General features: G+C 40.3%; 1 protein-coding gene and 1 long non-coding RNA gene across 3 annotated transcripts in view; one reads left to right on the top strand and one right to left on the bottom strand.

The window, feature by feature from the left end:
• LOC128146971 (uncharacterized) overlaps positions 1 to 9,269 on the bottom strand; it is a 48,471-nt gene extending 39,202 nt beyond the window's left edge. Inside the window, exons 1-2 of the long non-coding RNA XR_008236901.1 lie at positions 9,171 to 9,269; positions 7,279 to 7,327 (exon numbers count right to left, since the gene is read on the bottom strand). This is a non-coding gene — a long non-coding RNA (uncharacterized LOC128146971). The remainder of the gene's footprint in view (positions 1 to 7,278; positions 7,328 to 9,170) is intronic.
• Positions 9,270 to 10,199: 930 nt separating this feature from the next.
• The window catches only part of VCL (vinculin), a 65,188-nt gene continuing 48,724 nt past the window's right edge, over positions 10,200 to 26,663 (top strand). Inside the window, exon 1 of one of the 2 annotated variants that reach the window (XM_052799046.1) lies at positions 10,200 to 10,634. In XM_052799046.1, coding sequence (XP_052655006.1) covers positions 10,467 to 10,634 — 168 coding nt within the window. In that variant the 5' untranslated portion in view covers positions 10,200 to 10,466. The remainder of the gene's footprint in view (positions 10,635 to 26,663) is intronic. The other variant, XM_052799047.1, reaches the window with a different exon arrangement.

The raw sequence follows: 26,663 nt of genomic DNA, 5'->3' as shown, positions 1-26,663 counted from the left end.
AGTAGTGTCTCTGTGTTTAATAGACCCTGATGGGATTATCTACTGTGAATTTGTTCAAATAGCTTTTGACCATTTTTTACTTTTGAACTTTGTTCCATATAAACTTTTGGAATCAATAACATCTTTTTATGATGATAAAGTGAAAATATCTGTCTACTAAAGTTATAAGCACTTAACATTCAAAATCCTTTATTTTGTCATTCACAGCTATGGATAGCACAATTATTTTTTTTAATCTCCAACTAAAGTCTGAGCATTTTAAGCACGTACTGCGAGGGACAGCCTTTTACGTGTTTATGAACTCATTTTCGGACCCCATGATCATGTACAGGATGGAAGATGAAAAGCGGAACCAAATCAGGCATTAGGGTTTAAGCCTTTTGAGGGGTAAAATACATCTTTCAAACAGCAGCCAAAGCAATGTCTTCTTACAGAATGAAGTACAAAATTTCTGCAGTTAGACAGAAACAATTTAATCAAAGTTGCAACATTTCCTATTTCAGACAGCTCTGAAAGCTAATGGTGTAATTTAGTAGCACTCCTACTAAATCTTTCACTGATGGCACATTAGCTGAATCACTATGACTCAACTTAAACATTAAAGTCCTAATTTGAGAGACTTATGACTTGAAATTCAGAAGTCCTTCCCATTACAACTTGCACATGGTATCTTTATTTTGGTCATGGAGGTAGTGGTAGAGGAGAGGCATGAAGGCACACAAGAAGTTTTTTAGAACCCGCAGAGAGAAATGTTGATGGTTTTGCCTAATGACATATAAATAATATACTCTCATATATACCACCATAATATACCACCCTGAAGAAACTCCAATTCAATTGTTCAGATGGCAGAGTGAGTTTCAGAAGTTTGAAGCACAGGGCAATCAAATCTCTTTTGCTAACAGAACACAGGATTCTTCCTATGGGGAGTTTGGAAAGAAAAACAGAATCTTTTACCTTCACCTTAACAGAGTCTCCCAGGACAACAAGCACCCTATCTCTTCTACAGCCGTTCTTGCCTGAGCTATTCTAGAAAATTCACAGCTCTTTCACAATGAGTAACAAAAACTAGCCTACAAATTATTTTCCTTCATAAAAAGCCCACCCCCATAAGAGGGCTTTTCTAATGGCATTTCAATTTGTAAGACATTGGCTTCATTTTCCTTGGTTGTTTCTAAAAGCCACATTTATCCTCATGCTAACAAAAGGTCCTAAAACTTGTCTATAATGCAGCCAATAAGGGTACCACTTACAAAGTATTCTGTAAACAGTGGCTCACTAGAAAAGTGAACCACTTTGCAGCCCTCTACTCTGTCAGACTTGGCCTTGCTGGTTTGGCTCTGTACTCTTTTGGCCTGTAGGCCACTGCTGCTCTATGTGCCTGGCTGACACACAGCTACCACTACTTATGGAAGTCAGAAGCCTCAAAAACCTGCAACAGCTAAATACAAGTGAATCTACCAGCTAGTAGCTAGAATCTGTTGATCCTCTGCTTTCTTGGGGCTTTTATTAAAGGTCCTCCATATACTAAATGTATATTAAAAGCTCTTGTTAATCCTTTGAATAAGGATTTGCAGAATGTGGGGTCTAAATATTGGTGAATTTAGTTCTGTTGAGAGAGACTGTTCTGGCAAAATTTCAACCAGACCTGGTAGTAAGCCCCACTAATCTTCTCACAAATGTTCTTCTTATGAGTCTTCCTGATAAATCTGCAAACCCAACAGATTGGTATTGGCAGAGTATGGATACACATTTGGATTTGGGGTAAGTGCACTATTACATACTGAAAAACAGAATTGAAAAAAAATAGCTGCACTTCTGTTGTTCAGGCCCTAGGCAGTTAACATTCAACAATGCTTCTTTCTGCTATCACAGTATTTGTATTTCATTCCTTTATTCTGACTAAAGCATTACAGCAGTTACCTTTCTGAACAAATTCCAAGAAGCTCATGTACTCCCAACTGTTTTGTCCCTTGCTGTGCTGAGGATGGCTTCCCAGGCTACTACGGCTGCTTCTCTTCTCCCATATTTGGAAGTTGGCCTGAGTATGGAGATCCCCTGTGGGTTTCTGTTTAAATTCCAGAGTCACTGTTGCACATTACCATTTCCTTCAGTTGATGTAAATCAAATACAGTATGAGTGAAAAATGTGAGTATAGTCTTGGCTAACCGCTTTGCAAGGGAAACCGTAATGAATGCAGAAAGTTTATCTCAGGAGAAAATGTTTCACAAGCGCAGCATGCTTTGCAGTGTGATGCTGCTGAGGCTATTGACCCTCATTTGGCAGCAGTCTGCACACACTTTACCACTGTGTACCGCATTTAAATGGCAATGCTGACACAGTATGCAACAGTAAAGACTGACACACTTGCATGGAAAAGATTGTTGCCTGGCATCAGGGGCATTTTTCTATACACAGAGCCCAAAACCTAAACAGGAATTTCATTTCACCCCTAAAATTTTAGGGCATCTGCAGCAACCTTAGTAGCCCTTAATTTTTGCTTCTCATCTTCCAGCAGCTCCAAGACAGCAGAACCCAAACATCTACTAGTTTCAAAAAATGTTAAAATTTTTATTAATCAAGTGTTATTTTCTGTCAGTGGACTGAATACATGATATCATATGGAACATAATACCTTAAACAGGAATGATTTTAAAATAATCCAACAGACTAATAGTTTATAGCCAAGCTCCTTTAGGAGAGGGTTTATGAACCTCTCATTCCTATCTCTGAATACTCACATGGGTAATGTCACCTGTGTAATGGGGCAAAAATCCAGTCCACTAACACTTGACCCCTACAGGAAAGTAAGGCAAAGCACAGGGATCTTCTCTATGTGTAAGAGATTCACAATTTAATTCTTAATAGCTATGAATCTAGCTGTAGAGGAGACTAAGAGAAAGATGATCATGTTTTCAGTACACTTTAAAAAGATTCTAAAACAAATCTTATACATATAACATGTCATGAGGACAGTCTTTTCAAGCCCAGAAATGTTGCATGGATCAACGTAATTCTGGATTCTTCCCTTTGCAACAGGATAAAACTCTCACTACAGTCCTAATGATCTTTAAACCTATGAGTAGCACACTGTCGAATACACACTGTCCTTTCTGTGACACCACTGCATTTTTATGAGGAACAGCAAACAAAATGTATATATTCACAGAGCAATCTTACAATGAGTCTTACTGAATTTTCTGGAAGTACAAGGCCCAATTATGTGAAAATTATGTGAACTGTAGGTTCAGGATCTCAAGGCAGGAAGAAGGAAGTATTTTTGTATTAGGTTAATTTTCTTTCCTTAATGTAATTACTTGAAGCTCCCCTGAGGTCTGGGATACTACAAAAGTTTTAGTCGAGATGAATTAATGAATATGGCACAGGTAAGAAACTCAAAAGTATGTCAATGTGATTTATTCTGTGGATTTGTACCTCTGCTGTATATGGAAGGAGTTTATACATATATAGAGAAATTTGGTGCTATCTAGCAATTTCTTTTTTAAGTATTGCCTAATTTGGCCATTTAGTACTTGCTGATGGCAGTAAACTCCCATATCTACTAATACAAAGCTACAAATCTTTAGTATGCATGCTAAATAATATAATTATTTAAGCCATAAAGAATCTACGAAAGAGTTAAAGATCTTCACAATTATCCAGTAAAAAAGCAATGACATATATGAATATATTCAAAGAGTTCATTATTACTAAATATAGTATTATTTAATTTTAGCCAGTGGCTTTTCCAGAAGCCTTGGCCAGTCCAAAGACTTTGGCTTTGTGGTGAATTGGAATGTACACAAAATTGCAGAAACCCCTGAGCCTGTTCATTCTGCACTAGGGATATAAATAATTTACGAGACTCCAAACCAGCAAAACACTTAAAATTTCAGACTAATCTTACACTTACCAATACACACATGCTTTAATACTTCGGTAAATCAAATCCAGTGTGAGGAACTACTAGGAAAGGAGTTGATACATACAAGCACCTAATATTATGGGGGGGAAAAAGCCTGCAGAGGCACTGGTAAACATGTAGCCAAAAAAATGCAAGTATTGCATAGGTCATCTTCTAGGCTGATTTGGATACAGGGGTCCTTGAAACTGAATTTAACATAATTACATGCAAAAATACTTAATCAAGAACTGACTGAGTATCAAGATGTGTTCTTGCAAGGCAGATAAAAAAATTTAAGAACTTACTGTAGGCATCTCAGCTGAGGTATCTGTCCATTTCAGTGCAAAGTAAAACATGGAAGCTTAAACTGATCAACAAGAGCAATTTAAACCGACCTTTCACTTTTTAAGGAAATGCACAAAGAGCATACAAGAAGTCAGTTGCCACATCTTAGCTGGTAGATGCAGCAGCTCTGTAAACTGCTTGATCACAAGAGTCTTACTGCTCCCAAAAAACATGTTCTTAGAAAAGAATCATGGTGCAGCAAAGGACATTTAAATCTGAATGACAGCAACCACATGAGGTTTAATATTCTTAACTTAAACACATTTAACATCTTCAGTTTACTTGCCTCAATTTCCCTGTGTCCATGTGTAGACATGACCATAAATATTAACCAAAATCACTAGTGGTAAAATGAATGTTTAGACTGTTAAAATGGTCACCTACTGTGAATAAAGCACTTAGATTGTCTACCACATACTCAATTATATTGACAAGTTCTGAGCCAGCATACATATACTTGGAACACAAATACACATCTCTCATTGCCTAAAAAAGTTATTTAAAAGAACACTGCCATAACAAATGTGATACTTGGTGGGATATATAGGAATAGTTTTTTCAATTCTTTTTTCTTGTAGTGGTACTTATCTATCCAATCACAGAGTCAAGCTCCTGTTGCTTTTTGAAAAACCAAAGTCTACTGTAGGTTCATAGTAATGTTGTCAGAGGAGTAGAAAGACTTTTTGTTTGCATATACTGTGAATAGACTGTAATTTTAACTACACATACACTATCATATATGCGCTTTGCATATATACAATAATATATTCTCATCTGGAATTTTCAGAAGAAACGTAAGAAAATCTGGTTTTTTGAACCTCATTCCTAGTTAGCAATTTCTAGAATAAACAATATATATATACACACACATGTATTTAATATGCTTATCTTTCTTTTCTACATGTTTTATGTTCTTAAAAACATTCCTTGAATTGCGTTGTTATAATTGTTGTGATACTCCACAATAAACCACTCAAGAATGCTGTGTAGTTAGTGTTTTGAGTTGAAAGCAGTTGGCACAGTAACTAAGATGATGAAAAAATAAGCTACATTTGCACTTTTGGTTTCCCAGCAGACGCTACATAGCTGTGTAGAACTTCCAGCAAGAAACTCCTTGAAGGAGACTGTAAATTGGTAGCAGCATTCTCTGCAGATCTAAGCCCCACTATGTTTTAAGAACACAACACACCTATAGAAGGGCAGTTAGGAACCAATCAGCGTTGTGTGATGAAACAAAGTTCCTATTCAGGAGATGGCTGACAACTGTGATTTAAATTTTCCAATCCTAATAGGCTGCTCCCATCTAGCTCAGACAGTGACTTATGATGAGTCAGCATAGAAAAATCCTGAAGTGTTGGTCTCATTGCAGTTCCTAGAACACACTCAGCCAAGACCCAGAACTAAAAAGAACCTAACCTAGTTTCACGGCAGAAGTCATCTTTATAATGGCAAGGCACATTGACAGACTATTATGGTGAAGTTACACTGTGATACCTCCTTAGTAATCTGCTCTTTTGTTCTCCTAGGTCGTCATTTCTTAGGTGTGAAATGTGTTCATTCTGTGCCAGTCACCTACACACTACAGCTATCAATATAGCAATACCATTCTACAACAAACCCATGAAAAATTTAGAATTTATGTTTAAGGCAGACATTATCACAGAAGGAAAAAAATTTTTTTTTTTTTTTTTTTACTTCAATCATCCATCGCTTACTCCTTAGATTACCCAAAGTTAATGGCTTGGTAAGAGGGAAGTGCAGAATGCATTGACTTTACAGTCTACATCCACTGATCAACAGTAGCCTCCAATCCTCCAGAAGCTGATAAAAAGAGATGCTAATCCTTAAATTTCAACATATGCTTAAATCTTCATAGGATCAAGACAGTAACACAATCCAGTTTATGCATTATATGAATACAGCATTTCTGTAAACTTTTTCAGGCAGCTAATCAGGTATTACTCAGAAAAGTTAGAAGTTGGCACAGTCAGGGTACAACATCCGGTCATTCCAGGGAAAAGTGATTAATCACAGCCAAGTGCATTTGCCTAGAGAACCTAATCCTTCTCTGCTGTGGTACCTAATACTGAAAATAACTACTGTAAAATGTAGGTTAGTGCTCAGAGCTAACCAGACACATGCACTTCAATGAAGTATTAATACTAGCAAAACACCTTGTAATTACAGATAACTGCAATTTCATGAAGCTCTTTGAAAATAGTTCTGTTCCACTGCTCCTGCCACTTGCAGCTGCAGGGCCATGTACCCTGACTGCAGGGTACAGAACTCTCTGAAAGATACTGTAGAAGAGGCTGCATTGCAACTACGTTGTTTGTAAGTACAGTGTTCTCCTTTTTTCTATCAAAGCCTATTAATTCTGTATTCATACATCTCACTTCAGTGGAAGTAAAGAGAGGATTTCTTTGCTTCATTAGAAGATTCCATCATGTGTGAGAAAAGGAGAATGTATTATCTGATCATCTGGGACAAAGAGACATTATGGCCCTAAAGTCAGTGGAGATTTTTGTAAGCAGAAGAGTCTGCTGACATCAAGTTCTCTGCAGAAATGGGTTCAACTGGACTCACTTGAGCTCTCATGAAATAGTAAAAGACATGGAAAGAGTGTTTTAAGAGCTAATCCTTTCATTCTAAGCACTTTAACTTAGTAGAGATGCTAGTCACCACTGTCATGCTAATAATAGATACTACTTCTTAAAAATGGTAAGATTTTGAGTGTGTGGAAAGGAAAGGAGTTACAGCATCTCTTTTTTTCTCAGTGGGAAATCGGTTGTTGCATGTTTAATACCATACTGGAAGAGGACAAAAGAATTCATACATTTCCACCTTGGGCTCAATAAACAGAAAATATTGTGATCAAATCTATCATTACTTTCTACCATCTGTTAAGGCCTGGAGAGTTAATGAAACTGTATAAACTGGAGAAGCAATCTCATAGCATAATTAATGTATAATTACAGACTGAATAGTACAAAGGGCAAAAGAAACTGATTTTTTTTTTTAAAAAGTACCTGCTGCAAAGCTGTTATTCACATGACATCAATGCGACAGATATGAATACTGCAAAGGAAAGAGAAAACACTGTAAGGGTGATAGTTGGAAAAAAACAAAAAAAGCAGTGCTACATGTATTGCTGTTAATGACATGGAATTTTTTCCAGATGTGGCTTCAGAAATTAGGTAACCACAGCAATATCAGGCAGAGAATTTCAGCGATGGGCCTGCAGTACGCTCAGATAGTACAGACAATAAAAATTGATTTTTGCATGTGCAAAAATTACACCAATATAACCCAAACAGTGGAACAAACTCTTAATACCAACATACTCCCAAATACAAATACAAACACACATATTTTGGCCCTGTAGATGAGTAAAGTTTCAGAAGGCCTCCAGAAATGTCCATATGTTCTATATTTTAGTTTGCCTGTAGTAACTATACATATTAGAGCCACCAAGACAGCCTTTTATAACGATCAGATAACACTTTTTTTTCTTTAAAACATATGCATGCACATGCATATTTCAGCCAGAACAGAGTATACAAGATCCCAGACTTAAAGACATTAATTTTAATCAGAGAACTCAGCTTATATGCAAGTCCCACAAATGACTGAACATGTGGTTTATTGGGTTTGCAGATTATTAGTTCATAACATGGACTAATTGCTTTTTGTAATTCCCAGCTGCTGCACATTACTATCTAGAAGGATTTTTATGTGTGCTCATTATTACCGATCCATAGTATGCTAAAGAAGCACTGCTGGGAATGCATATACTAGAAACGATAAGTACATGCTACATAGCCAATAGCTAACAACATAAAATACTCTTACGGTGCATAGTTCAAGTCACTTAATTCACCCATTACTGCTGAGAGGCTGATATTTTAAGTATGTTTTCACTGCCAATAACATAATTTGATTATCTGTTATCAAGCCTACAAGTATACCTCTTTCCAAACAAAATTGGATTGTACAACATGGAAATTAGTCGTTTGACTTCTACCATTGCAGATTCAATAAATACACACACATAAACACAATTCCCAGCATACTAAAAGAAAAGAGGACAACAAAAAAAGAAATTCAGAGCTAAAGGTGTTGCTAAGATTTCTAACCCTGCACAAAACCTGTTCTTCTTAGCTCTTTAGGCCTACAACTTGTAACTATCCCTGTAGCTCCAACAACGGCAACTCTGGTACCAGAAGTTATTAAGACGGATCCTCGTGCACACCAGAAGCCTTACTGATTTAATTGCTCTTTCTATATGTCCCCATGTCTGCTGGTAGGACCGGCTGTGTTCAAAAACTGCACAGAAAGCATACTGTTTGCTCTGAAACATTTAGGAGTGAAAGCTAGTCTGACAAGAACATTCATTTATAGCTTAAAATAGCAGGACCAGCACAAAGAGAAAAATACCTAAAAGCCAGTAATAACTTTCCAAATCTAATTCTGTGCTCACGTTATCACGGAAAGGAAGAAGTACAGACTGCAACCCTGCAACCCTTTACTCACGCACTTTATTTTATTATCATGAGTACTCCCAGTGTCAAAAGAGACACTGCCCAGACAGCGGCAGAGCGCGGGCAACGTAGCATTCTGTATGAGCTCACACCCTAAGTTTTATTAAGGCTGGCAATGGCATTTAGGGGCCTCAGGACAGCACACTCCTAAATAACGACGCCTTAAGGCGGGGGGCAGCGGGCCGCCGACGGCTGGCGGCAGGCGGAGAGCCGGCGGCGGCAGGCCGCCCCCCGCTACCGAGCCGCGCGGCCGTGGCACCTCACCCCCGGCGGAGCAACCGCCGGCAGCCGTACTCCAACGTGAGCGCTACGGGAAAGCGGGAATTTATGTTACCCGCCGGCTACGGCGGTATTCCTTCCCCCGAAACCACGTCGCTCACCTAAATGTATTTAAACGAGCTCCCCCGCCCGTGCCGCTGTTATCACCGGGAGTTATAACGGTAAAAACCGTTCTCCCCCGACTCGGCGCGCCCGGCCCGGCCCGCCCCGCCAGGCCGCCGCCTCAGCGCCCCGCCACCGCCCGGTACTGACCCCCGGCAGCGGGCCGCCTAACAGCTCTCCCGACGGAGCGCGGCTGGGGCAGCGGGGGCCGCCGTCCAGCCGCGTCCCCTCAGCTTCAGAGGGGCGGCCGGCGGGGAGCGGGGCGGCCGGGGCACACCTCCCCACCTCAGGCGGGGGGCGCGGGCGGGAAGCGGTCCCCACGCAGCGGCCTCCGCCGCCTCCCGCCACTTCTCCTCAGGGTGGGGGGGGGCGGAAGCGGTTGGGACCGCGCCCGGGGCGGGCCGGGGCGGCTGCGGGCGCTCTGCGGAGAGGGCTGTGGGGACGGCGGGCCTCCGCCCGCGGAGGAGCGCGTCAGGGCGGCAGCCGCCGCGGGGGCGGGGAAACAGGTCGCGCCAGCGACGTGAGGAGCGCTCCTCGCAAGAAGCCGCCCGAAACAGCGGCGAGGGACGGGGGCAGCGGGCGAGGGACGCCCCCGCCCCGGTTACAGCCGGCCACACGCACCCCGCCGGGCGGCCCCACCTCAGCCCGACAGAGCAAACTTCTGCCGCGGGAGGGGCGGGGCGCAGGAATCCCGCCGCCACCGCCCACCTCATCCCCCGCTCTCTCAGCCACCCTCCCGGCTTTAATCGTCTCCTTATATGGACACCAGAATGTCTGACGTCATCTCAACGCTGGGAAACCAGCGCCCGCGCAACCAAGCCTGGTTGTTAAGGCGGGTGGTGCGGGAAAGGCGGGGGGCGGAGGGGGAGGGAAGCGCTGGAATGTTGATGGACGTGGCACTGCGCCACTGGGAGCGGCGGTCCCCCTTCGGCTATTGGGCAAGGGCGGCCGAGGGGGCGGGGAGCCGTGGGAGGGGTAGGTTGTGGTTGCTGAAAAGCCGCCGCCTGGGTGAGGAGCGGTGCCAGTGCGGGGTGGGTGTTGCTAGGGGGAGGCAGGAGGGCAGCGGGTTCGAGTCCTGCCTCCGCGAGCCGCTTCTCCGGGCTGCCGCAATCCGCTGAGGGGCGAGGGGAGGGAGGTCCAAGTAGTCGTTTGTTTTCCTCTTCTTCCTCATTCTTCTCGTTGCGCGGAGGCCGCGGCTTTCTCTGTGGGGCGCCAGCCCGCAGGGACAGAGTTTGCTAGGAGTTTGTGCGGACTTCGGGCCCCAGCCCCCCCCCCCCCCCCGCCCCGCCGCCGCCATGCCCGTCTTCCACACGCGTACCATCGAGAGCATCCTGGAGCCGGTGGCCCAGCAGATCTCCCACCTGGTCATCATGCACGAGGAGGGGGAGGTGGACGGCAAGGCCATTCCGGACCTCACCGCCCCCGTGTCGGCCGTGCAGGCCGCTGTCAGCAACCTGGTGCGGGTGAGTAGCGGCGGCTGGCCCGCCTCCTCCGCCCCTTCTCACGGGAGCAACTTTGGCCGCCGCGGCCAACTTCGTGGTCCCGCGGCCGCGGAGCCCGCCGCCCGCCCCGGCCTGTCGCTTACAGGTGCGCCGGGCTCCTCCCGCCCCGCTCCCCGCGCCGGCCGTTGGCCACCCGACCGGCGCCCCGTAACGGAGCGGCTTCCCCGGCGCTGCCGCCGCTAGGGAGGCACCATGTGGAGGCGGGGGCCGGGAAGGGGTTAAGTTGGGAGGCTTTCTGGACCTCTGCGGCTCCTGTCTGGAAGCCGCCTTCGGCTGTTCCCGCCCCGGCCGGCGAAGGAGCTCGGCGAGCCGTGCTGCGGAGGAACGAGTTGTCCGGAACAGCGAGTTGTTCGTCGTCTTCGTGACTGAAAAAGTCTGCCTTTTCCCCGCCTGAGGGACAGCAGCACGCTGAAGCGCAGTGAAGGGCTGTAATTGTTGCTGTTTGTACCGTCCTATCCTCTCCGTGCGGAGTGCACCCTGAAACGCCTCACAGATGTCTCTGATACGCTGTGTGGTTTTTTGCTGTGTTGGAAACTCCTATTTTAAGTGTATGCACTATAAAAGGCAAAACGCTTACTTGGTGTGATCCTGTCCTAAAAAAACCCCAAACCCTAAACCTCCCAGGCATTTGATAATGATTTTTATATTGGTGAAGGCTGGCAGTTCGTTATCAGCACGGGAGTCGAAGAGAGACAGACCTGTGGCTTCTAGGCAAAGTTTGGAGTTGTAATTTGTTTTGTTTGTTACATAGCCTCGAGTGTGAGTTAATAGTTTGCTTGTGGGAAGCTAAAGGTGGCTGAAAATCGGCTTGGATCTCTCAACTTTTTGAAAGCAGCTATAGGTAGCATGTCTCTTTAAGATCCGAGTATTTGCAATATGGGCATTTCAGTCTGAGAAGTGCAAATGACTAATACATTTGAAATGTTTTAATTATATTAGTACTTTTATAACCAACTGCATCAGAAGAATAGCAAACTGTTGCAAGGCAGAAGTGTCTTGTTTGACACAGAAAGTGCTGCAATGTTGCGTACTTATTTCATTAAGAATTACCTGGTAATACTTACCTTGCACTTCTGTGAAGTTCATTTGCAGATACTCTGAGTTAATTTTTAAACATCAGATGTTACTTGCTCGCTTTGAATCCTGTAAAACGCTTAAGTCATTTGTGGCAAGTGATATCCCTTGCCAGTAAATTTATACCTTAAAATGAAATAGCTACATACAGTTAAAATATTGTGTCACTGTTAACTGATGTATTAATGCACTGAAATCACGAGGCTTGTGGGCTTAAGAAGCTATCAAGATGACTAATATATGTGATGTGTTTATCAGATTTTGGCTTGTAGTACTTGCTACTGCTAGAATAACTTGCCACTTTGAGGTTTTGCAGTTTACTACAGTGTAACTACAACTCTCAGTCCCCATGACTTAATGAATTTTACAGGATGTACTGTCTGGAATACTTGTGCTTCTTGCTGAGTTCAGCTGAAACTCTTGTTTTTATGAAAAACAATTGGTCTGCAGTGATGAACTGATGTAGTAGGTGTATTGGCTGTAAGGGTGTGAAGCCTGAGTGTATGAAATACTTTTCCTTGAAAGGAAGACTTTAGCATAACGCTTTGCCTCTCTGAGCCTAGCCTGTATGGCTGGGTTGTGTGACTATTCCCCCCACCCCTTCCTCTCGAAAGAAACCTGATCTGATAAAGTAGCATTTGAGAAATGCGGAATTAGTTTCTTTCTGCAGCTTGCTAATGCCAGCTCTTTCATTTTGGACTGCTTTGGAAGCCTCTGGTTTTCTTTTCTTGCCTGCTAGCTAGATAGAAGGAAAAACTGTTGAATTATTTTTTTGTGTTAATTCACAAAGAGCAAATAGAAGTGGTGTAATCTGAGGTGGTACTTAACAAGGAAGATGCCCTGATCTGGTAGAATACAGCTTTGACTATACTAGGAAAAATACAGGAATAAAGTTCAGTTTCCTATCTGGAGCTGTGTTTTCAGTGCATCATTCTGAAGTGTAAAGGTGATATGTGAAACTGCAGTTTCACAGGAGCAGGGATATTTGTGCAGACAGGTTATCTAATTGTGAGCCTTCTGGTGGCTTCACAGGTGACAGCAAAGATGGAATTGCCAGTATAACCAGGACAGTAATGTAGCTGCTGGCTCTTTGTGTTGCTTCCTGTCTGCTCAGGGTTCTTCATGTAGCGTGAGGATCACAAAGTGTACATGACGGTAAATACTGACCAGCAAAGAAGTTTTTCACTGATAATTTTTTACACACAACAGTACCATTGTCTAGCTCCCCAGTAAAGGACTCCACAGTTTGGAAGGTGCAATGTTTGATTCATGTTAACTATTGCACCTGTAAGTAACTGCTGGTAACAATAGTTGAAGTGCTGAGACCCATTCTTCTGCAAGGCCTAGGAGATGTGCTGTGTGGGGAAATGGGCTAGAGATGAGAAAATCACTGAGGAAGGAGTCATGTGCAGTAACTTAAAAAAAAGTTTATTTTGTTGATGTTCCTGAGATGGAGTTAACACAATACACTATATCCAAGAGTGAACAGAGGTTGATAGATATGAGAGTCTTAAAGTAAGACTACTGGATGAGTTAAAAGGGAGTCCTACATAACTTGAATGTAGACCTCTATATGAGAACTTTTCCTTCGGTTTGCCATTCAGCATGCATTTCTATATTTTCTGTCAGAAATGCATGTGCTGTATTTTAAGTTTGCCTGAAGCCACCTTAAGTTTCATGGGTTTGCACGCCCAAGATGACCTACTGTAGGGATGCTTCCTTGTCAGAACCTAATTGTAAAGTAATCCTAGGTAAGACATAGTCCGAGTCATTGCTGAAGTTAATGAAATAAGTAAATCTTTACAAGTTAGTCTCTTTCCCATGGTAAATACCAAAGACTTGGTATTCTGTATTTCTGTATTAGTTCCCAATATGTTGCAGTTTGATTCTACTGTGTCTTGAATATTCATGTTGGGGATAGCTTTTGCAGAACAATACTGAAATTGTTTTGAAGTAATCTGGTGAAATTTCTTAACTGTGAGATAAGGTAAGTGCTGCCCATGCAAAAACTTTGCATGTAGAGGTAAGCAGCAGAAGCTTTTTTGCACAAAAATAACCTTTGACTGGAGCCAAGAGTTTGAGGCAGAGGCTTCATACTAATATGACAAGATTATAATGTACTAAATCAGTTCTTTTTTAACAGAAGATCTTAATGTTTTTATTGTCTGATACTTGGAGTGGATGTGTGCCTCTTATGTGAGGGTTGGGGTTTTGTTTGGTATTCCTTGTAGCTAAAGATTTAACACTGTAAGACAACAGAGTTGGTTGGGGGGGGGAGAATAGTCAAGCCCAACAGGCAAGGAATAATTTGGAGCTTGCTAAATACACTATTAGTGGGCAGTGAAATGAAATTCTGAATTCTAACTGGTCAAACTTTGCTGAGAGGTTGTGAACCGTATGGTGGTTTTCTAATTTTTAATAAAACATTCATCCGACTTTTAGCCTATTTTTAAAAAGAGGGATTTCTATCAAAGATGACTAATGATGATGAAGAAAACTTAAACCTATCACACACATTATATAAAAAAACTTCATTTCATGGGGGAGAAAAATCTCTACTACCCAGTAGTGAATTTACAAGCATTTATGTTCAGGGTAATGTTATTATTACTGCCAAACAGAGAAAGCAAATTCTACTCTGCCATTTTAAACTCCATTCACTTACTGCCTTGTATGGGTTCTGGCTTTCTGTCAGTACAGGCATAGCCCACTCTTGTCACTTCTCTCCACTGTTTTGTACAGAACTGCTTCACAGCAGTGTTGCTTCTGCTCTGCCAAATACAAACAGTACCATGGTGAAGCTGCCGAGTTTGGCAGATAGGGAAGTAATCCTGTGCATGAGTATTAAGGCAATAGAGGGGAACCTGAGAAGGGACTTAAGGAGTACACATAATTTAAATACTGGAGCAGGATCAGCAACTCAAGGAGATGTTGGCTTTTCAGAGGCTGGGTTGTTGAACCATGTCCATGCTCTGAAAGATCTGACCTGCTTTACTTGAGACCAAATGCCTGACCATTACCCTGTTTTTCTGTTCTTCATTTTGACTGAGCTTGAGCCATCTGAGGAAAGTGACACTGGTGTGAAATGCTCATAATGAAAGATTTAAGACACGGTCACAAATGAAGTGGCTGAGATCTTTCGGAACAGAGACCTGCTCTGAAAGGCCAGCAGTTGTCTAGCTGATGATGCAGCTTCTGCCTTTCCATCCTCCATGCTACAGGTGCTGTCCTTTTGTATTTGAATCTGTTTCATAAGTCTCTACATGCATCCAATTTCTATTACATTCTTTTTTATGGGGAAAAATTTCTTTAACTCTCTAAATTGTTAACTATCACATTTCTCAAGAATGTATTCTTGGTGGATGCTGTGATATGCCTTTATTTACCTACTGAGATTTGGAGGCTTATGAAGCTATACTGACATCTTCCTGCATCTCAGTCACTAACCACAACTAGCAGGTCAGGCTAATCATCAGTAAGGGTCTCTTGGCATATAAATATCCTGTCTCGTACTCATGGTTTATCAGCCGTTTTCTTTAAGCAGAGCAGGGCCAAGCACTATCTTTAAAAGTAAATAAATGCAATCTGGAGTAAAATTAAGCTTAACTGGAGATTGTACTTGATGAGAACAACACCCTATAGCGCTAGGTCAAACAGTCATTCATGTCATAGGTTTGTCACTTCCTAAAGTTGTGAGGTCAGTCTCTTTAAACTAACCACCAGCTGAAACCCACCCCATCTAAGCACAACTAAAACCACAGAGATTACTCTCAAAACAGGTAAAATTATACTAGTACTTAGGTAGTGACATAAAGTTTAAAACAGACCAAACAAAAAAACCAAACCTCAACTGTGGTAGAGTTGCATTTAGTGTAGCTGTAGCATCTGTCCTATCTCATCCTAGTAGATGAAGAAGTAGTAATCACCTGAAGTAATCAGCATGTTCTGGGTGCATATCCATGGGCCTCTGTGAATTGCAAAGTTGCCTGGGGTTGTAGTGCCGTGCAGAAAGGTCTGTGCATTTTTCCCTGGACAGGCTGTGAATTGCCTATCAACACCTGCAAACCACCAGCTTGGAAATTGCCTATATAAATGAATTTGAAAAATACTGCCTGCCTTGAAATACTTGTCATGATTGCAGCAGCAAAAGTCAAACACATGGCTAAACACTTAAAGTGAAGAGAAATGGTCTGATTGTTGTGGAGAGTGGATGGTAAAACAGCTTCCTCATCCCTAAGTTTTCTCCTGGCATAGCTGACTTGCCTGTATCTCAGGGTACACAAGAGAAGAGTGAGCTGTCGAGGACAGCTTAGTGTTTCTCTTTTTTGAGAGAAAAATTAGTTTGCAATACTTACATTTATGTATCTTGGAAAAGGATGGAGAAGAAAGGAAAAAGGTAAGCTTTTTCCTTGCAGAATTTTCACAGCACAAAAGATGTTTCTCAAGGGGTTGTAGTAACTTTCTGAAGTTTTTTCTTGATGTTTGTAACTTGTCATGGGATATGTATAGATCTGCACCCCCCCATCTCCAGTTTATTGTATTGGAATATCTTTGAGCTGAAAGAAATGAGTTCTTACAGCAGCTCATCTGAACTCTACAGAATTTGAGAACTTTGTGACAATGAGAGTACTAGAAGAGGCCTGATGATCTCGAGAGAGTAAGTCTTTTCATTATAGGTTTCTAGGTCTTGCCTATGTGTAGTAGAAACTTGTGATTAGTGTTAGGAGAGTGTTTTTTAAATAATAAAAATTTCCTTCTTTTTTGAAATACAACATTCTACTACCTGAAGTTTCTTTAGGGATAATTTACCATATTGTGGGAACTGTGGCCATATGCTCTGAGAAAGTGGATAAAACCCATTAGGATGTGTGCATGGGAGGGACAGGGTGAAGAGTGATTAATGATTAATCAGACAGAAAGCAACTCTGTAATAACAAAAGCACATCAGAAACTTTTTTCTTGCTTTTATCTGTTAGGAATTATCTTTACATAAGTGATAAATCAGCTTCCGATTTGAATGGAAAAATCTCTTTGTTCTGTATTATGTTTGGAAGTTAATTTATACCAGTCTCTTCCATCAGCTTTAAAAGGAATCATTTGTTCTCTGTTCCTTTAAGTGTGCATAGAGATGGTGAATGCCTCCATTAGTAATTACATGCAGCTTGCTTTTTGGGCATAAAAACTGAGAACATTATTGTGGAATGGATAACCTTAAAGTGGCAGTCAGACTAAAAAATTCCATATGCCAACAATATGGCATATAGCACTCCTGCTTTGGAAAACTTAACATATGCTTTCTGCTGCATAAGTGAATTACACCAGTGAGGGAGGAGTTGTTAAATCCATATTAAGGGCCAATGTTCAGTGATTTATTCTTGTTTCTGACTTCTTGTAACTTTAGAATGTCATTGAGTTTCGCTTTGTGCTTTGAAACAAGAAGTTACTTTTCTCTGTGTAGTGGTATTGGACTGTAGACATGGAATTTCTTTTATAGAGTTTAATAAAACAATGAACCAAATAAGATATGGTTCAGTATGTTTTACACTTAGAAATGTGTAGCTTCAGGACATAAGTGGGGTAATTTACAGGTGTCTTCCTCTTCCCAGTATAGTTGAAATTTGGATTGATGAAGTAAGTCTTTGAGAGGACTCGGGAGTGGGGGGTGTGTGTGTTAAAGGTGGTTTTAAAGATGTGTTAGCAAATGTTGTATTAATGCTAGTTACTGGAAATAATGCCTGAGATCATTAACCGGTTGTTGTAAATGCTAAGCTATGTTTCTTGTTCCAAATCTGCTAGAATTCTTAAAAGCCAAATGACACTTTTTTCCCCAATTACTTTTCCAAAGGAGACAATAGGCCAGTCCTAGTCAGTCCTTGCCTTGCGTACTGCTTAATTTTGGTAGTGGCTTCATGTATAGTTAAGACTAGCTTTTTATCCCTACTTCTCTGTTGTATAGCTTGTATGTGTTGTTCCTAAGCTTTTGTTTGTGACTGCATTGTTTTACTAAGTCTTACTGGCTTTGCATTTTTTCACCTCAAATATGAAGACAAAGTATCTACTGTTAGTAATATCAATCTCCTGCCATTTCTCACTCTGAAAAGTAAGTCAGACTGGCAAACTGTACCGTAAGAAATGTTGCAATGTAATGTGGTGTTTGTTTGGTTTTTTTTTTCCTTTAGTGACAGAAATTCTATTCTATCACTTGATCAGTCAAATGCTGAGAAGCAGTTCTTGATACAGGACTTGCCTCTGGCCATGGTTCTTAATTCCTGCAAAATTATAACCTTCCTGGCATTTATCTTTAAACACAGCAATAGGACCTCTTACTAAGGAGCACTGTTGTTAACTTATTTGAACAGTAAAGTATCTTTTTTATAGCTATATAACTGTTAGAAGTGCCTCCGCTAAATTAATTGTAATGTTTAATTGTATAATTTCTTCCTTAATTTTTATGACAACAGGCAAGAGAGAATTAACCCTAAATAGTGTCCTGTGATTGGAGTCTAAAGTAGCAACTTGTGTTGATGCATGGAAATACACCACAAATAAGTGGTTATTGCAACTACCTGCATTTCAGAAAACACTTTGTGAATACAAGATGACTTGCTGCATGGAGAGATGAAATGATGAAATAAAGGCTGGATCTCTTTTTCAGTTACAAATACTTCACCAATAATATCTCCTTAAAATGTGAGCCTAGCATCCTAACAGCTGAAAACTGAATTGGGGGGGGGATGGGACACGACGACACACATGACACATGCCATGTGCATAATATTTGGAAGTAGGTCTAGTTTGTCCCTGCAGTAATTTCAGGCCCTACTGTATCTGTAAGAATATGAAACTGGATAGAAAATCAGTAGAGATGGCAAACCTTTCCTTTTTTACTTTGCTCAATAATTCAAGTCTACTGAGGTATGACTTGTACTTGCCCCTATCCTGAGACTAGAACCAAAGTTTTCCGTGAAAATATACAGAACAACTCACTTTGAACATATCTCTTATTCTGAAGTAAATAATATTCTGATGCTTCAGAAAAATTATTTACATTATGAAAAATGATCATTGGATAAAAATACTGGCTTATGAAAGGGGAAAGAAGGAAAAAAAAAAACCAACCCTCTTAACTCTCAAAGGCTTTCCATAATTACTGAAACTGTCAGCTCATATTGACTCTCAGTGGATGATGATCTTGTAACTCTTTCTCTCACTGAGACAACATGTGTTGGAAAAGTTTCCTAGTACCCTGACTTCATGGGTAGGGTAGGAAACTGATGATTAATGTCAGGGTTCTCCGGTAAAGAGTGGAGAAAAGAAACAAGCCATTCCTGTAGAAAACTTGTGTGTCTTGTTGCTTTTGGCTTAGAATCCTTATGAAGAGACTTTCATAATAACTGCATTGCATTTTCCATCAATGGTTACACCCACAGAATAGTGAGTGTAACTTGATCTTTCATCGAGGATACGTTTTCCTTGTGCCAAACTTTCAGTGCATCCTGGGGACCTGGGATTGCCAAAGGCAGATCTTCTCAGTAAAGACTGAGGTAAAGAAGGTGCTGAGTACTCAGCCTTTTCTGTGCTGTGACCAGGCCCCCCACCTATTCAGCAGTGGGCCCACATTTTATCTAGTCTTCATTTTGCTGCTGTACTTACATGAAGAACAACAAAAAATGCTTGTGTCCCTCACCAGATTCAACTCTATCGAGATTTTTGGGATGGAGGCCATCCCTGCATGCTCAGGTAGCATCTCTGTATTCCTCGAGTCATCTGTCCATGCTTCTACTTCTTGTGTGACTACTTTTCATGTCAGTTTTGTCAGGAGCGTTGTGTTCATCCATGCAGGCCTCCTGCCACCTTTGATTAACTTCCTGCTCATCAGAGTGAACCATCCTTGAGCTTGGAGGAGGTGATCCTTGAAAATCAACTAGCTTTCCAGAGCTGCACTTCTTTCTAAGACTGTATCCCATGGGATTTCTCCAAGTAGGTCCCTGAAGAGGCTAAAGTCTGTTCTGAAGCGCAGGGTCTGATTTGTCTTGTTTCTTCCTTTCAAGATCCTAAATTCCATGATCTCATGGTCACTGTAGCTAAGGTTGTGCCTGATGTTTGCATTCCCAACCAGTTTTTCCTTGTTTCTAACAGCAGAGTGCCTCCTGTCTTTGGCTCCTCAACCTGTACCTATCTACTAATGAAAGACGATACTTAGAGTTTACAGTGTGTGATAGAAATACAGTATTTCTCATTGCAGTGGAGGTAAGCAATTGTCATTTTAAACTGATGTTCTGTGATAGCCTAAGAAGGTTTGACCTGAGTAACTACCATGCTTAAACGTTGTCCTCAGAGACATATGGTGCATAAATGAAATGATGAATAACAGAACCAAGGAAAAAGTACTGCTTTGGCTAGTTTTACAAGCTTTGTGCTTGGATGTCTTTGTGTATGCAGCTTAAAATGTTGGGGTATGCTGCAACTGTTCTGGTCTTACTGCTCTACAAACTAGAGTTGTGACAGTTTTCAGTCCCTTGACTAGGATACAGTAAATCTTGTATGGTAATTCCAAAATTGTCTAAATTCTTTAACTGTCCTAAAAGGTACAGATTAGTTCAAGGCAGTCTCAGTTCAGGTTAGCAGTAGGCAAAGACCAAAAGCCTTGTTCTGCAATGAATATAGATGTAACTGCATTTGCAATTCATAAGGACATTCAGGAGTACTTGATATTCTTGTGATGATATTTATCCAGCAATACATCTCTTTAAAGTAGGTGCTAGAAAAGGTTGCTTTTTGTCTTGTCTTTTTAATGGACACACTGATGGCAGTGCCAGGCTATGTGTTCTTTTCGATGTTTATCTTCTGTTTGTGGGAATAGTAAAATACAATGGTATTAAACTTGAACTGCATTTTAGTAGCTGAGTCTTTGCATAAACTACAGAGTCAAGCCCTGTCCCTCCTTAAATGCTGAAGAGTGCACAATAGCTAGAGAAATTAATTTCTTAAACAGGTATGGTCACAGAAGTGCCAAAGTAGCAGTATAAGAAATGGCGGTTATATCTGTAACCTCTGAATTGATGAGGAGCACTCTGGCCTGTACTGGGTAAGTCACAAGTGACATTAGCTGAGTCATTGTGTGATGGCAAACAGTAATGACTGTTCTCTTCTGTCTTTAGTTTTTTTAAAATTCTATTCAAATAGTTGCTATACAATGTAAGGAGCTGGTGCATCAAAATGGGAAGCTTATTAAAGGCTGAGCCAGGAAAGTCCATATCAACTTCCTTGCCCATTCTAGTCTTTCAGCCATTTTCTGTGTATCAGCTTGTCATTTGCAGAAGAGTCTGAAGACTCCTCCTGTCAAGCAGGGAAGCTATTAAAAGCTGTCATCTGGAACTTCAGTTATTTCAGCTGAGTTGTTTCCTCTGCTGTCTTCAAACCTCTTCCTGAGTTTGAAAGAGGCTGCATATTGTGACTGTTGTTGAGGAGGGAAACATTAATAAAACTTTCTTTTCTTATGCAGGCCTTGTTTTATTTGCCTGCACAAATACTTCCTTGGAAGGAGCAGAAACAGACTTCAACCAGGCTGATAGTCAGTATGTGTGAGAGCCAGATAACTTGTAAGTTGCTAGAGTATTTGGGTGGATTTGGTTCCTGGTGACCACAAATTCGGTTATGTTTTGAAGAAATGGACTTCTCGTAAATAAGTAAAATATCTGTCTGTGCATAGGCAACGAATGGTTAAACTGTTAATCTCCAAATGGGATAGTAGTACATAATTGAATGAAACAATTAGTGCTAAGGTTTAGCTGTATGCAAGCTGGCATGTTCAACCTTCCTATTTAAACTTTATGGAAACCTTGTCAGTTGCTAAAATACATCCATGTAGTCATCTAAACTTGCTTAGGAGAGGTTTTTAATACTGAAGTGTGTGATGTGCTGAATCTTTATGTTAAGAGTTATTACTATTAAAAAAAAAAATCTGCTTCAAGCATCTACTTGGAAGTTACTGGGAAGGTTACTTACTTTGGTGTGCGTATTTGCTTTTAGAATCTTTTCTTTGTAACTTTGCTCAAGATTGATCTCAAGATGTTTCCCATTTCAGCCTCTGAATGTGTATACAGGTGTCTAAATATACTTCAGCTAAGTCTTCAAAAGCTGATTTGGTTACAAACAGGTTACAAAAACCACTCAATACTTGAAAGAAAACTTATTCTCAAGTGTAAAAACACTTTCTTAAATTACTGTGTAACTCTTACAAGGTTTTAGGTGAGAGAACAAGTAAGTAAACTGACTAGTGTTTGGACTAAACTAAAAATCACTTTCACAAGCTTAGCTGTCTTTGCAGCTTTTACAGCATAATAGTTGTGCTGAATAAGAGCTAAACAAATGGACTCCATACTGGTAGTGAAAAGGTCACTTTTTATTTAGCTTGCCCTGATACAATGATGAAAAAACTGGATTGTGAAGGGCTAGTAACTGCCAAACCACTGACTTAACTGTAGCAACTGAAGTGCTGCTTGATTATTTGCCACACTTATAAAAAATTCCCTTTTTCTGAAAAAATCAAGGGGTGGGGAGTGGGAACCTCAGTAAATTTTAGGTAGGTTTCAGCTTGACTTCAGTCTTTCTCTGAGGGTAAAAAAAAAAAAGTAATAGCATGACATTTCCTTTAATTCTCTTAAGTTAATGCTGGAGAAAACCTGCATTCCTTAGCTCTCCGACTAGACTCCACTGGCACCTGAGCTGTCAGACCAGCTGAGTGCACCCCACCCCCCATGCAGCAGGAAGGAATGTATTTTTCTGTTGATCTGATTTTTTTTTTTTTCCTCTTCCCAGCTTGACATCACTGATTATCATAGCTCAAAGCTATAGAATATAAAGTGTTTTATCTCTCAGTTGCAAGCTAATTTCTGGCATAACAATTTTGCTCTGGCAATTTTTTTTTTGGGGGGGGGAAGCAGTTGGAATCTCTGACCTGTTCTTCAATTACTCAGGACAGTGAAATGCTAAAGAAACTTTGCTACTCTGAAGCAGTTACTAACTGCTACAAAGATTTGTTGCTTAGCCTTTGTTGTGGCAGATTTTTACATAATTGTCTTGCACCTTTTTCTTGCAAAGAGCAAACTTCCCTGCATACGGCTTGTTAGTTTTAAGTATTTTGGTGATGCTAATAACTAACCTTGTTACTGTGTGGCAACGTAGGAAGTAATCTGTGAAGGGGTTTGTGAATTTGATGGATCTAGCTTCTGCTTTCACAGTTGAGTACAATTCCTTTCTTCAGACATGTTTTCCAGTTTGCTTGTTAGCTGGCCCAAAAACTTGTATTTCTGTTTAATATAGTATAACGGTTGCTCAGAAGAGTGTTCTTTTCTGTTCCATTGCTTTCTAATCTGGAGCAACTTCCTCAAACAGGACAAAATGTTGTTGGTAACAACTGTAGCTTCTTATAGGAGGTGCTTTTAGTCAGATTTGCAGCAATACTGCTGGTTTTTTTTTTTAACCACATTCTTGTAGCAGGTAAAGGAACTTCATCTCTAAAGGTGTTTACCTTACAAAGACTTAAAAGATTTTTTTCATTGATTTCTATTAAACTTCTGAAAGGATTTTAATAGTTAGAAATGGTACCTATAACTTCTCAAAGTGGTAGCAATTATATACTATCAATTACTGGTGGCACTTTAATATCCTTTTCCTAATGCGGAGTTGATTTGTCAACATTCTTCTAATGTGACACAGCAATGGTCTGCTGTTACATGTGAACTGGATAATATTATGTATTTATACAGTGCCTAGCACAATGGAGCTCTAAAATGCTAACAAATTACAGTGACAAAACTTACGTTGTTTTAAAGAAGTTGAACTTTCTGATGTCCCTTTATGATTCAGTGTCAAATTTAAAGATGAATTTTTAAGGCAAGTTTATAGAGGCTTTACTTCTCTACAACTTCAAACTAACGGTGACAAGGATTATTCCTTTTGTGTGCAAGAGGTGAAGCCAGGCTTTGGCCAGCTTTGCCAGTCATGGGAACTTAACAAAATAAGCAGTTTTAGCCTAGATATTTGTAGGTACTGGACTGTAACCTTCAAATTGCTGGCTTACACTACCTAATTTTTCCCCCTTTGTTTCAACTGAAGATAGTAGCTTCATGTTACAGAGCTACACTGAGAAAGTCTGTCCATCCCATCAAGCATGTCCAGTTACTACTGCCTGGAGTAATAGGGCCAAACAAATCCATTGGTACAAAGAAAAGTCTCACCGATTTCGGTATTATGTGAACTAAGCTTTCCAGTAGCGACTGCAAGAGTAAGAGTAATGCTTTCATAATGCTTGAATTGGGTGAACCTAGAGAAGTATAATGTAATGTATATTAATGTTAGTCCAAAGCACTGTTTTAGAAGTAGGCTGGTTCCAGCACCGTTTTGGGTGGAAATAGGTTTTATGGCTGAATGTAGGCTGTGAAAGTGGCTGAGAGTAGATTCTATGCTAGATGGCATGGAAGATAATAATTATTCTGAGTGAGAAGTTAGGTCTGTAGAATGAATTAAATCATAAGAATTTTCAAAGGAATCACTGACACCTAGGAATTGGATTACACCACTCTTATTGGTTATGTCATCCCATAGGAGAAGATTCTGACTACATTGTTAACATCTGCTGCTGTGCCATAGTTTATTAGCCTTTACCACAAAAAACACTTAATCTCTTCAAAGAATAATTTTCTTTTTCAGTGTGAGTCAAGAATTAAATAGCAAATGCTCTTGAAAGTAGTTGTTTTTAAAGCTTTTTTGGATGTGAACAGTAGTTTGCTACTTGACCACATAGTAAGCTTAAGTTTTATTAAAAACTAATTTTAACAGCTGAGTAAGTCTGCATCTAACTCAGAACTAATGCCAGATCAGTCACTTATTTGTTTGATTGTTTTTATATCATCTATCAGTTATTTCTGCTGAGTGGCTGCTTTGTAATAGTTTTCAAATTCTTTGTGATGACTCAGCACATAAGTGGGTCATCTTCTACATGCTGAATTCCTTGCAGAGCTGGTATAAGTGGTCATGAGTACTGAAAGCAAAATCAAGCTGGAAAACAATCACATAATATTAAGTTTCTGACACACTTAGGTTTTTAATGGTGCTGTAAATGAGCACTGTCCCTTGGAAAACAGCCCACCATTCCTAGTCCTTATTCTGTTTAATGTAACTAGATATTGTTGTAGCTAATTAAAACAACACATTTAACATGTGAGCAATGATTTACACCATTAACTTATTGTACACTTGAATTAACTGTTAGTCAAGTGAAATGAGACTCTTATGAAAGACAAATTGACCAATATGCTACAGAAGGTGGATAATAACTATAAAATACCATGTTAGTACATAACTTGCTGGTGAAGAAACATTTACTGTGGCAGGGCTTATGCCAAAAGATGAATGCTGTGAGTTGCTGTTGCTTCAACCATATATTAGTGAGCACATGAAGGTATTTTTAATATAATATTGAAAACTTGGTGAAAAATACTACTCATCTAAAATTACCTTTATTGATAAAGTATGTTTCCCTTGAGGGAAATACTAGGATTAAACAAAGTCAATGAGGGACAGAACTCTGTCTAGTTCCTGCATTTGCAGGTTGACTTAAGTAAATAGATTAAAGTAGCATCTCTTATGTATTCCTTCTCTGCCGCAGTACATTGTTTAGCACTAAACCAATTTAGATTTTGTAACCCATCAGGGTAATGGAAATAGATCTTTGCTTGACAGGGCTGCAGATAAATAAGCCAGCACTGATGACAGGCAGATGGGAACAAATTCAGTAACTTGGAACTGTGTCATGGGAAGAGGTGGGGGGAATTATCATAAGAATTTCAGAATTGCTTAGAATGAAGAGTGGTCTCACGACAGTGGCTTTGGCAAAATAGTTACATTTAGAACATTCTAAAAAGCAGTGTCATGTAAATGGTGGGGTGGTGAGTTTTATTCTGTTTATCTACTGATAAATGCATTGCCCATCAGGTGCTGTGAGTCTTTATTCTGATTTGTTGTGTCTTAAAATCAATGATGATTGGTATTTCTCCTCGCTCTGCTATCAGAGATGTTCAAAACTGCTTTTTCTCATGCTTATAATTTTGTCTTCCTGCAGGAAACTGTTGGTGTCTTGAACTTTGAAAAAAATTCTGTTACTCTGGAACAACTGATGCTCTGGGAGGGAGCTCATAAGGGAAGCAGTGCTGCCCTTTCTTTCTGTGGAAGGGGGAAAATCATTGTTGAACAGTCTGGCATTCAGAAGTCAGTACAAGTTTGCATATAACAAACAGAAGATCCTAAAATTCAGTGCCTGGTAGCCAACCTACATTTTTCAGTTGTGGTATTATATTAAATATGCCTCATTTAGTTAACAATACCTGTCAAATTAGCAGTGTTTTCCACAAGTAAAATGGGTTATAAAAAGTAGCAACAGATTTCGTAGTTAACTAAATATCAAAGTGAATTTAAGGCATTTATAGTGGACAGCTGCCTGGCACCTGATCTAGTCAGACATCTCAGAAACTTGAGAGGAAGAAAATTCTCTACTGTTCTGCATCTGAAATTTACTCAAGAAGTAACAGAGAGTACATATGAATTTGTCTTTTCTTTCTTCAGCTCCTTGAATATTTTCTGTGCCAACACATGTATAAGTGAAATACTAATTTAATATTATTGTTAGAGACCACCCCCAATTTAGTTTGTCATTCTGATGAAGGATAAAAATAGCCTGGGGAGAAAGTTCATTACTACCTATGTGAAGCTATACCTTGGGTTGGTTTAGAGACTGTCTGTGCAGTACAATATTTATCTATATTAGAAACACAGATTCTCACAGGCTGCTGCTGTATCTGGAAAGAAATCTTTCTTCCACTTGATATGATCTATGAACTTCCTATGGTGAGACTT

Source organism: Harpia harpyja, chromosome 10, assembly GCF_026419915.1.
Source record: "Harpia harpyja isolate bHarHar1 chromosome 10, bHarHar1 primary haplotype, whole genome shotgun sequence".
Taxonomy (NCBI): Eukaryota; Metazoa; Chordata; class Aves; order Accipitriformes; family Accipitridae; genus Harpia; species Harpia harpyja.
This window is presented reverse-complemented; position numbering and strand designations above follow the sequence as displayed.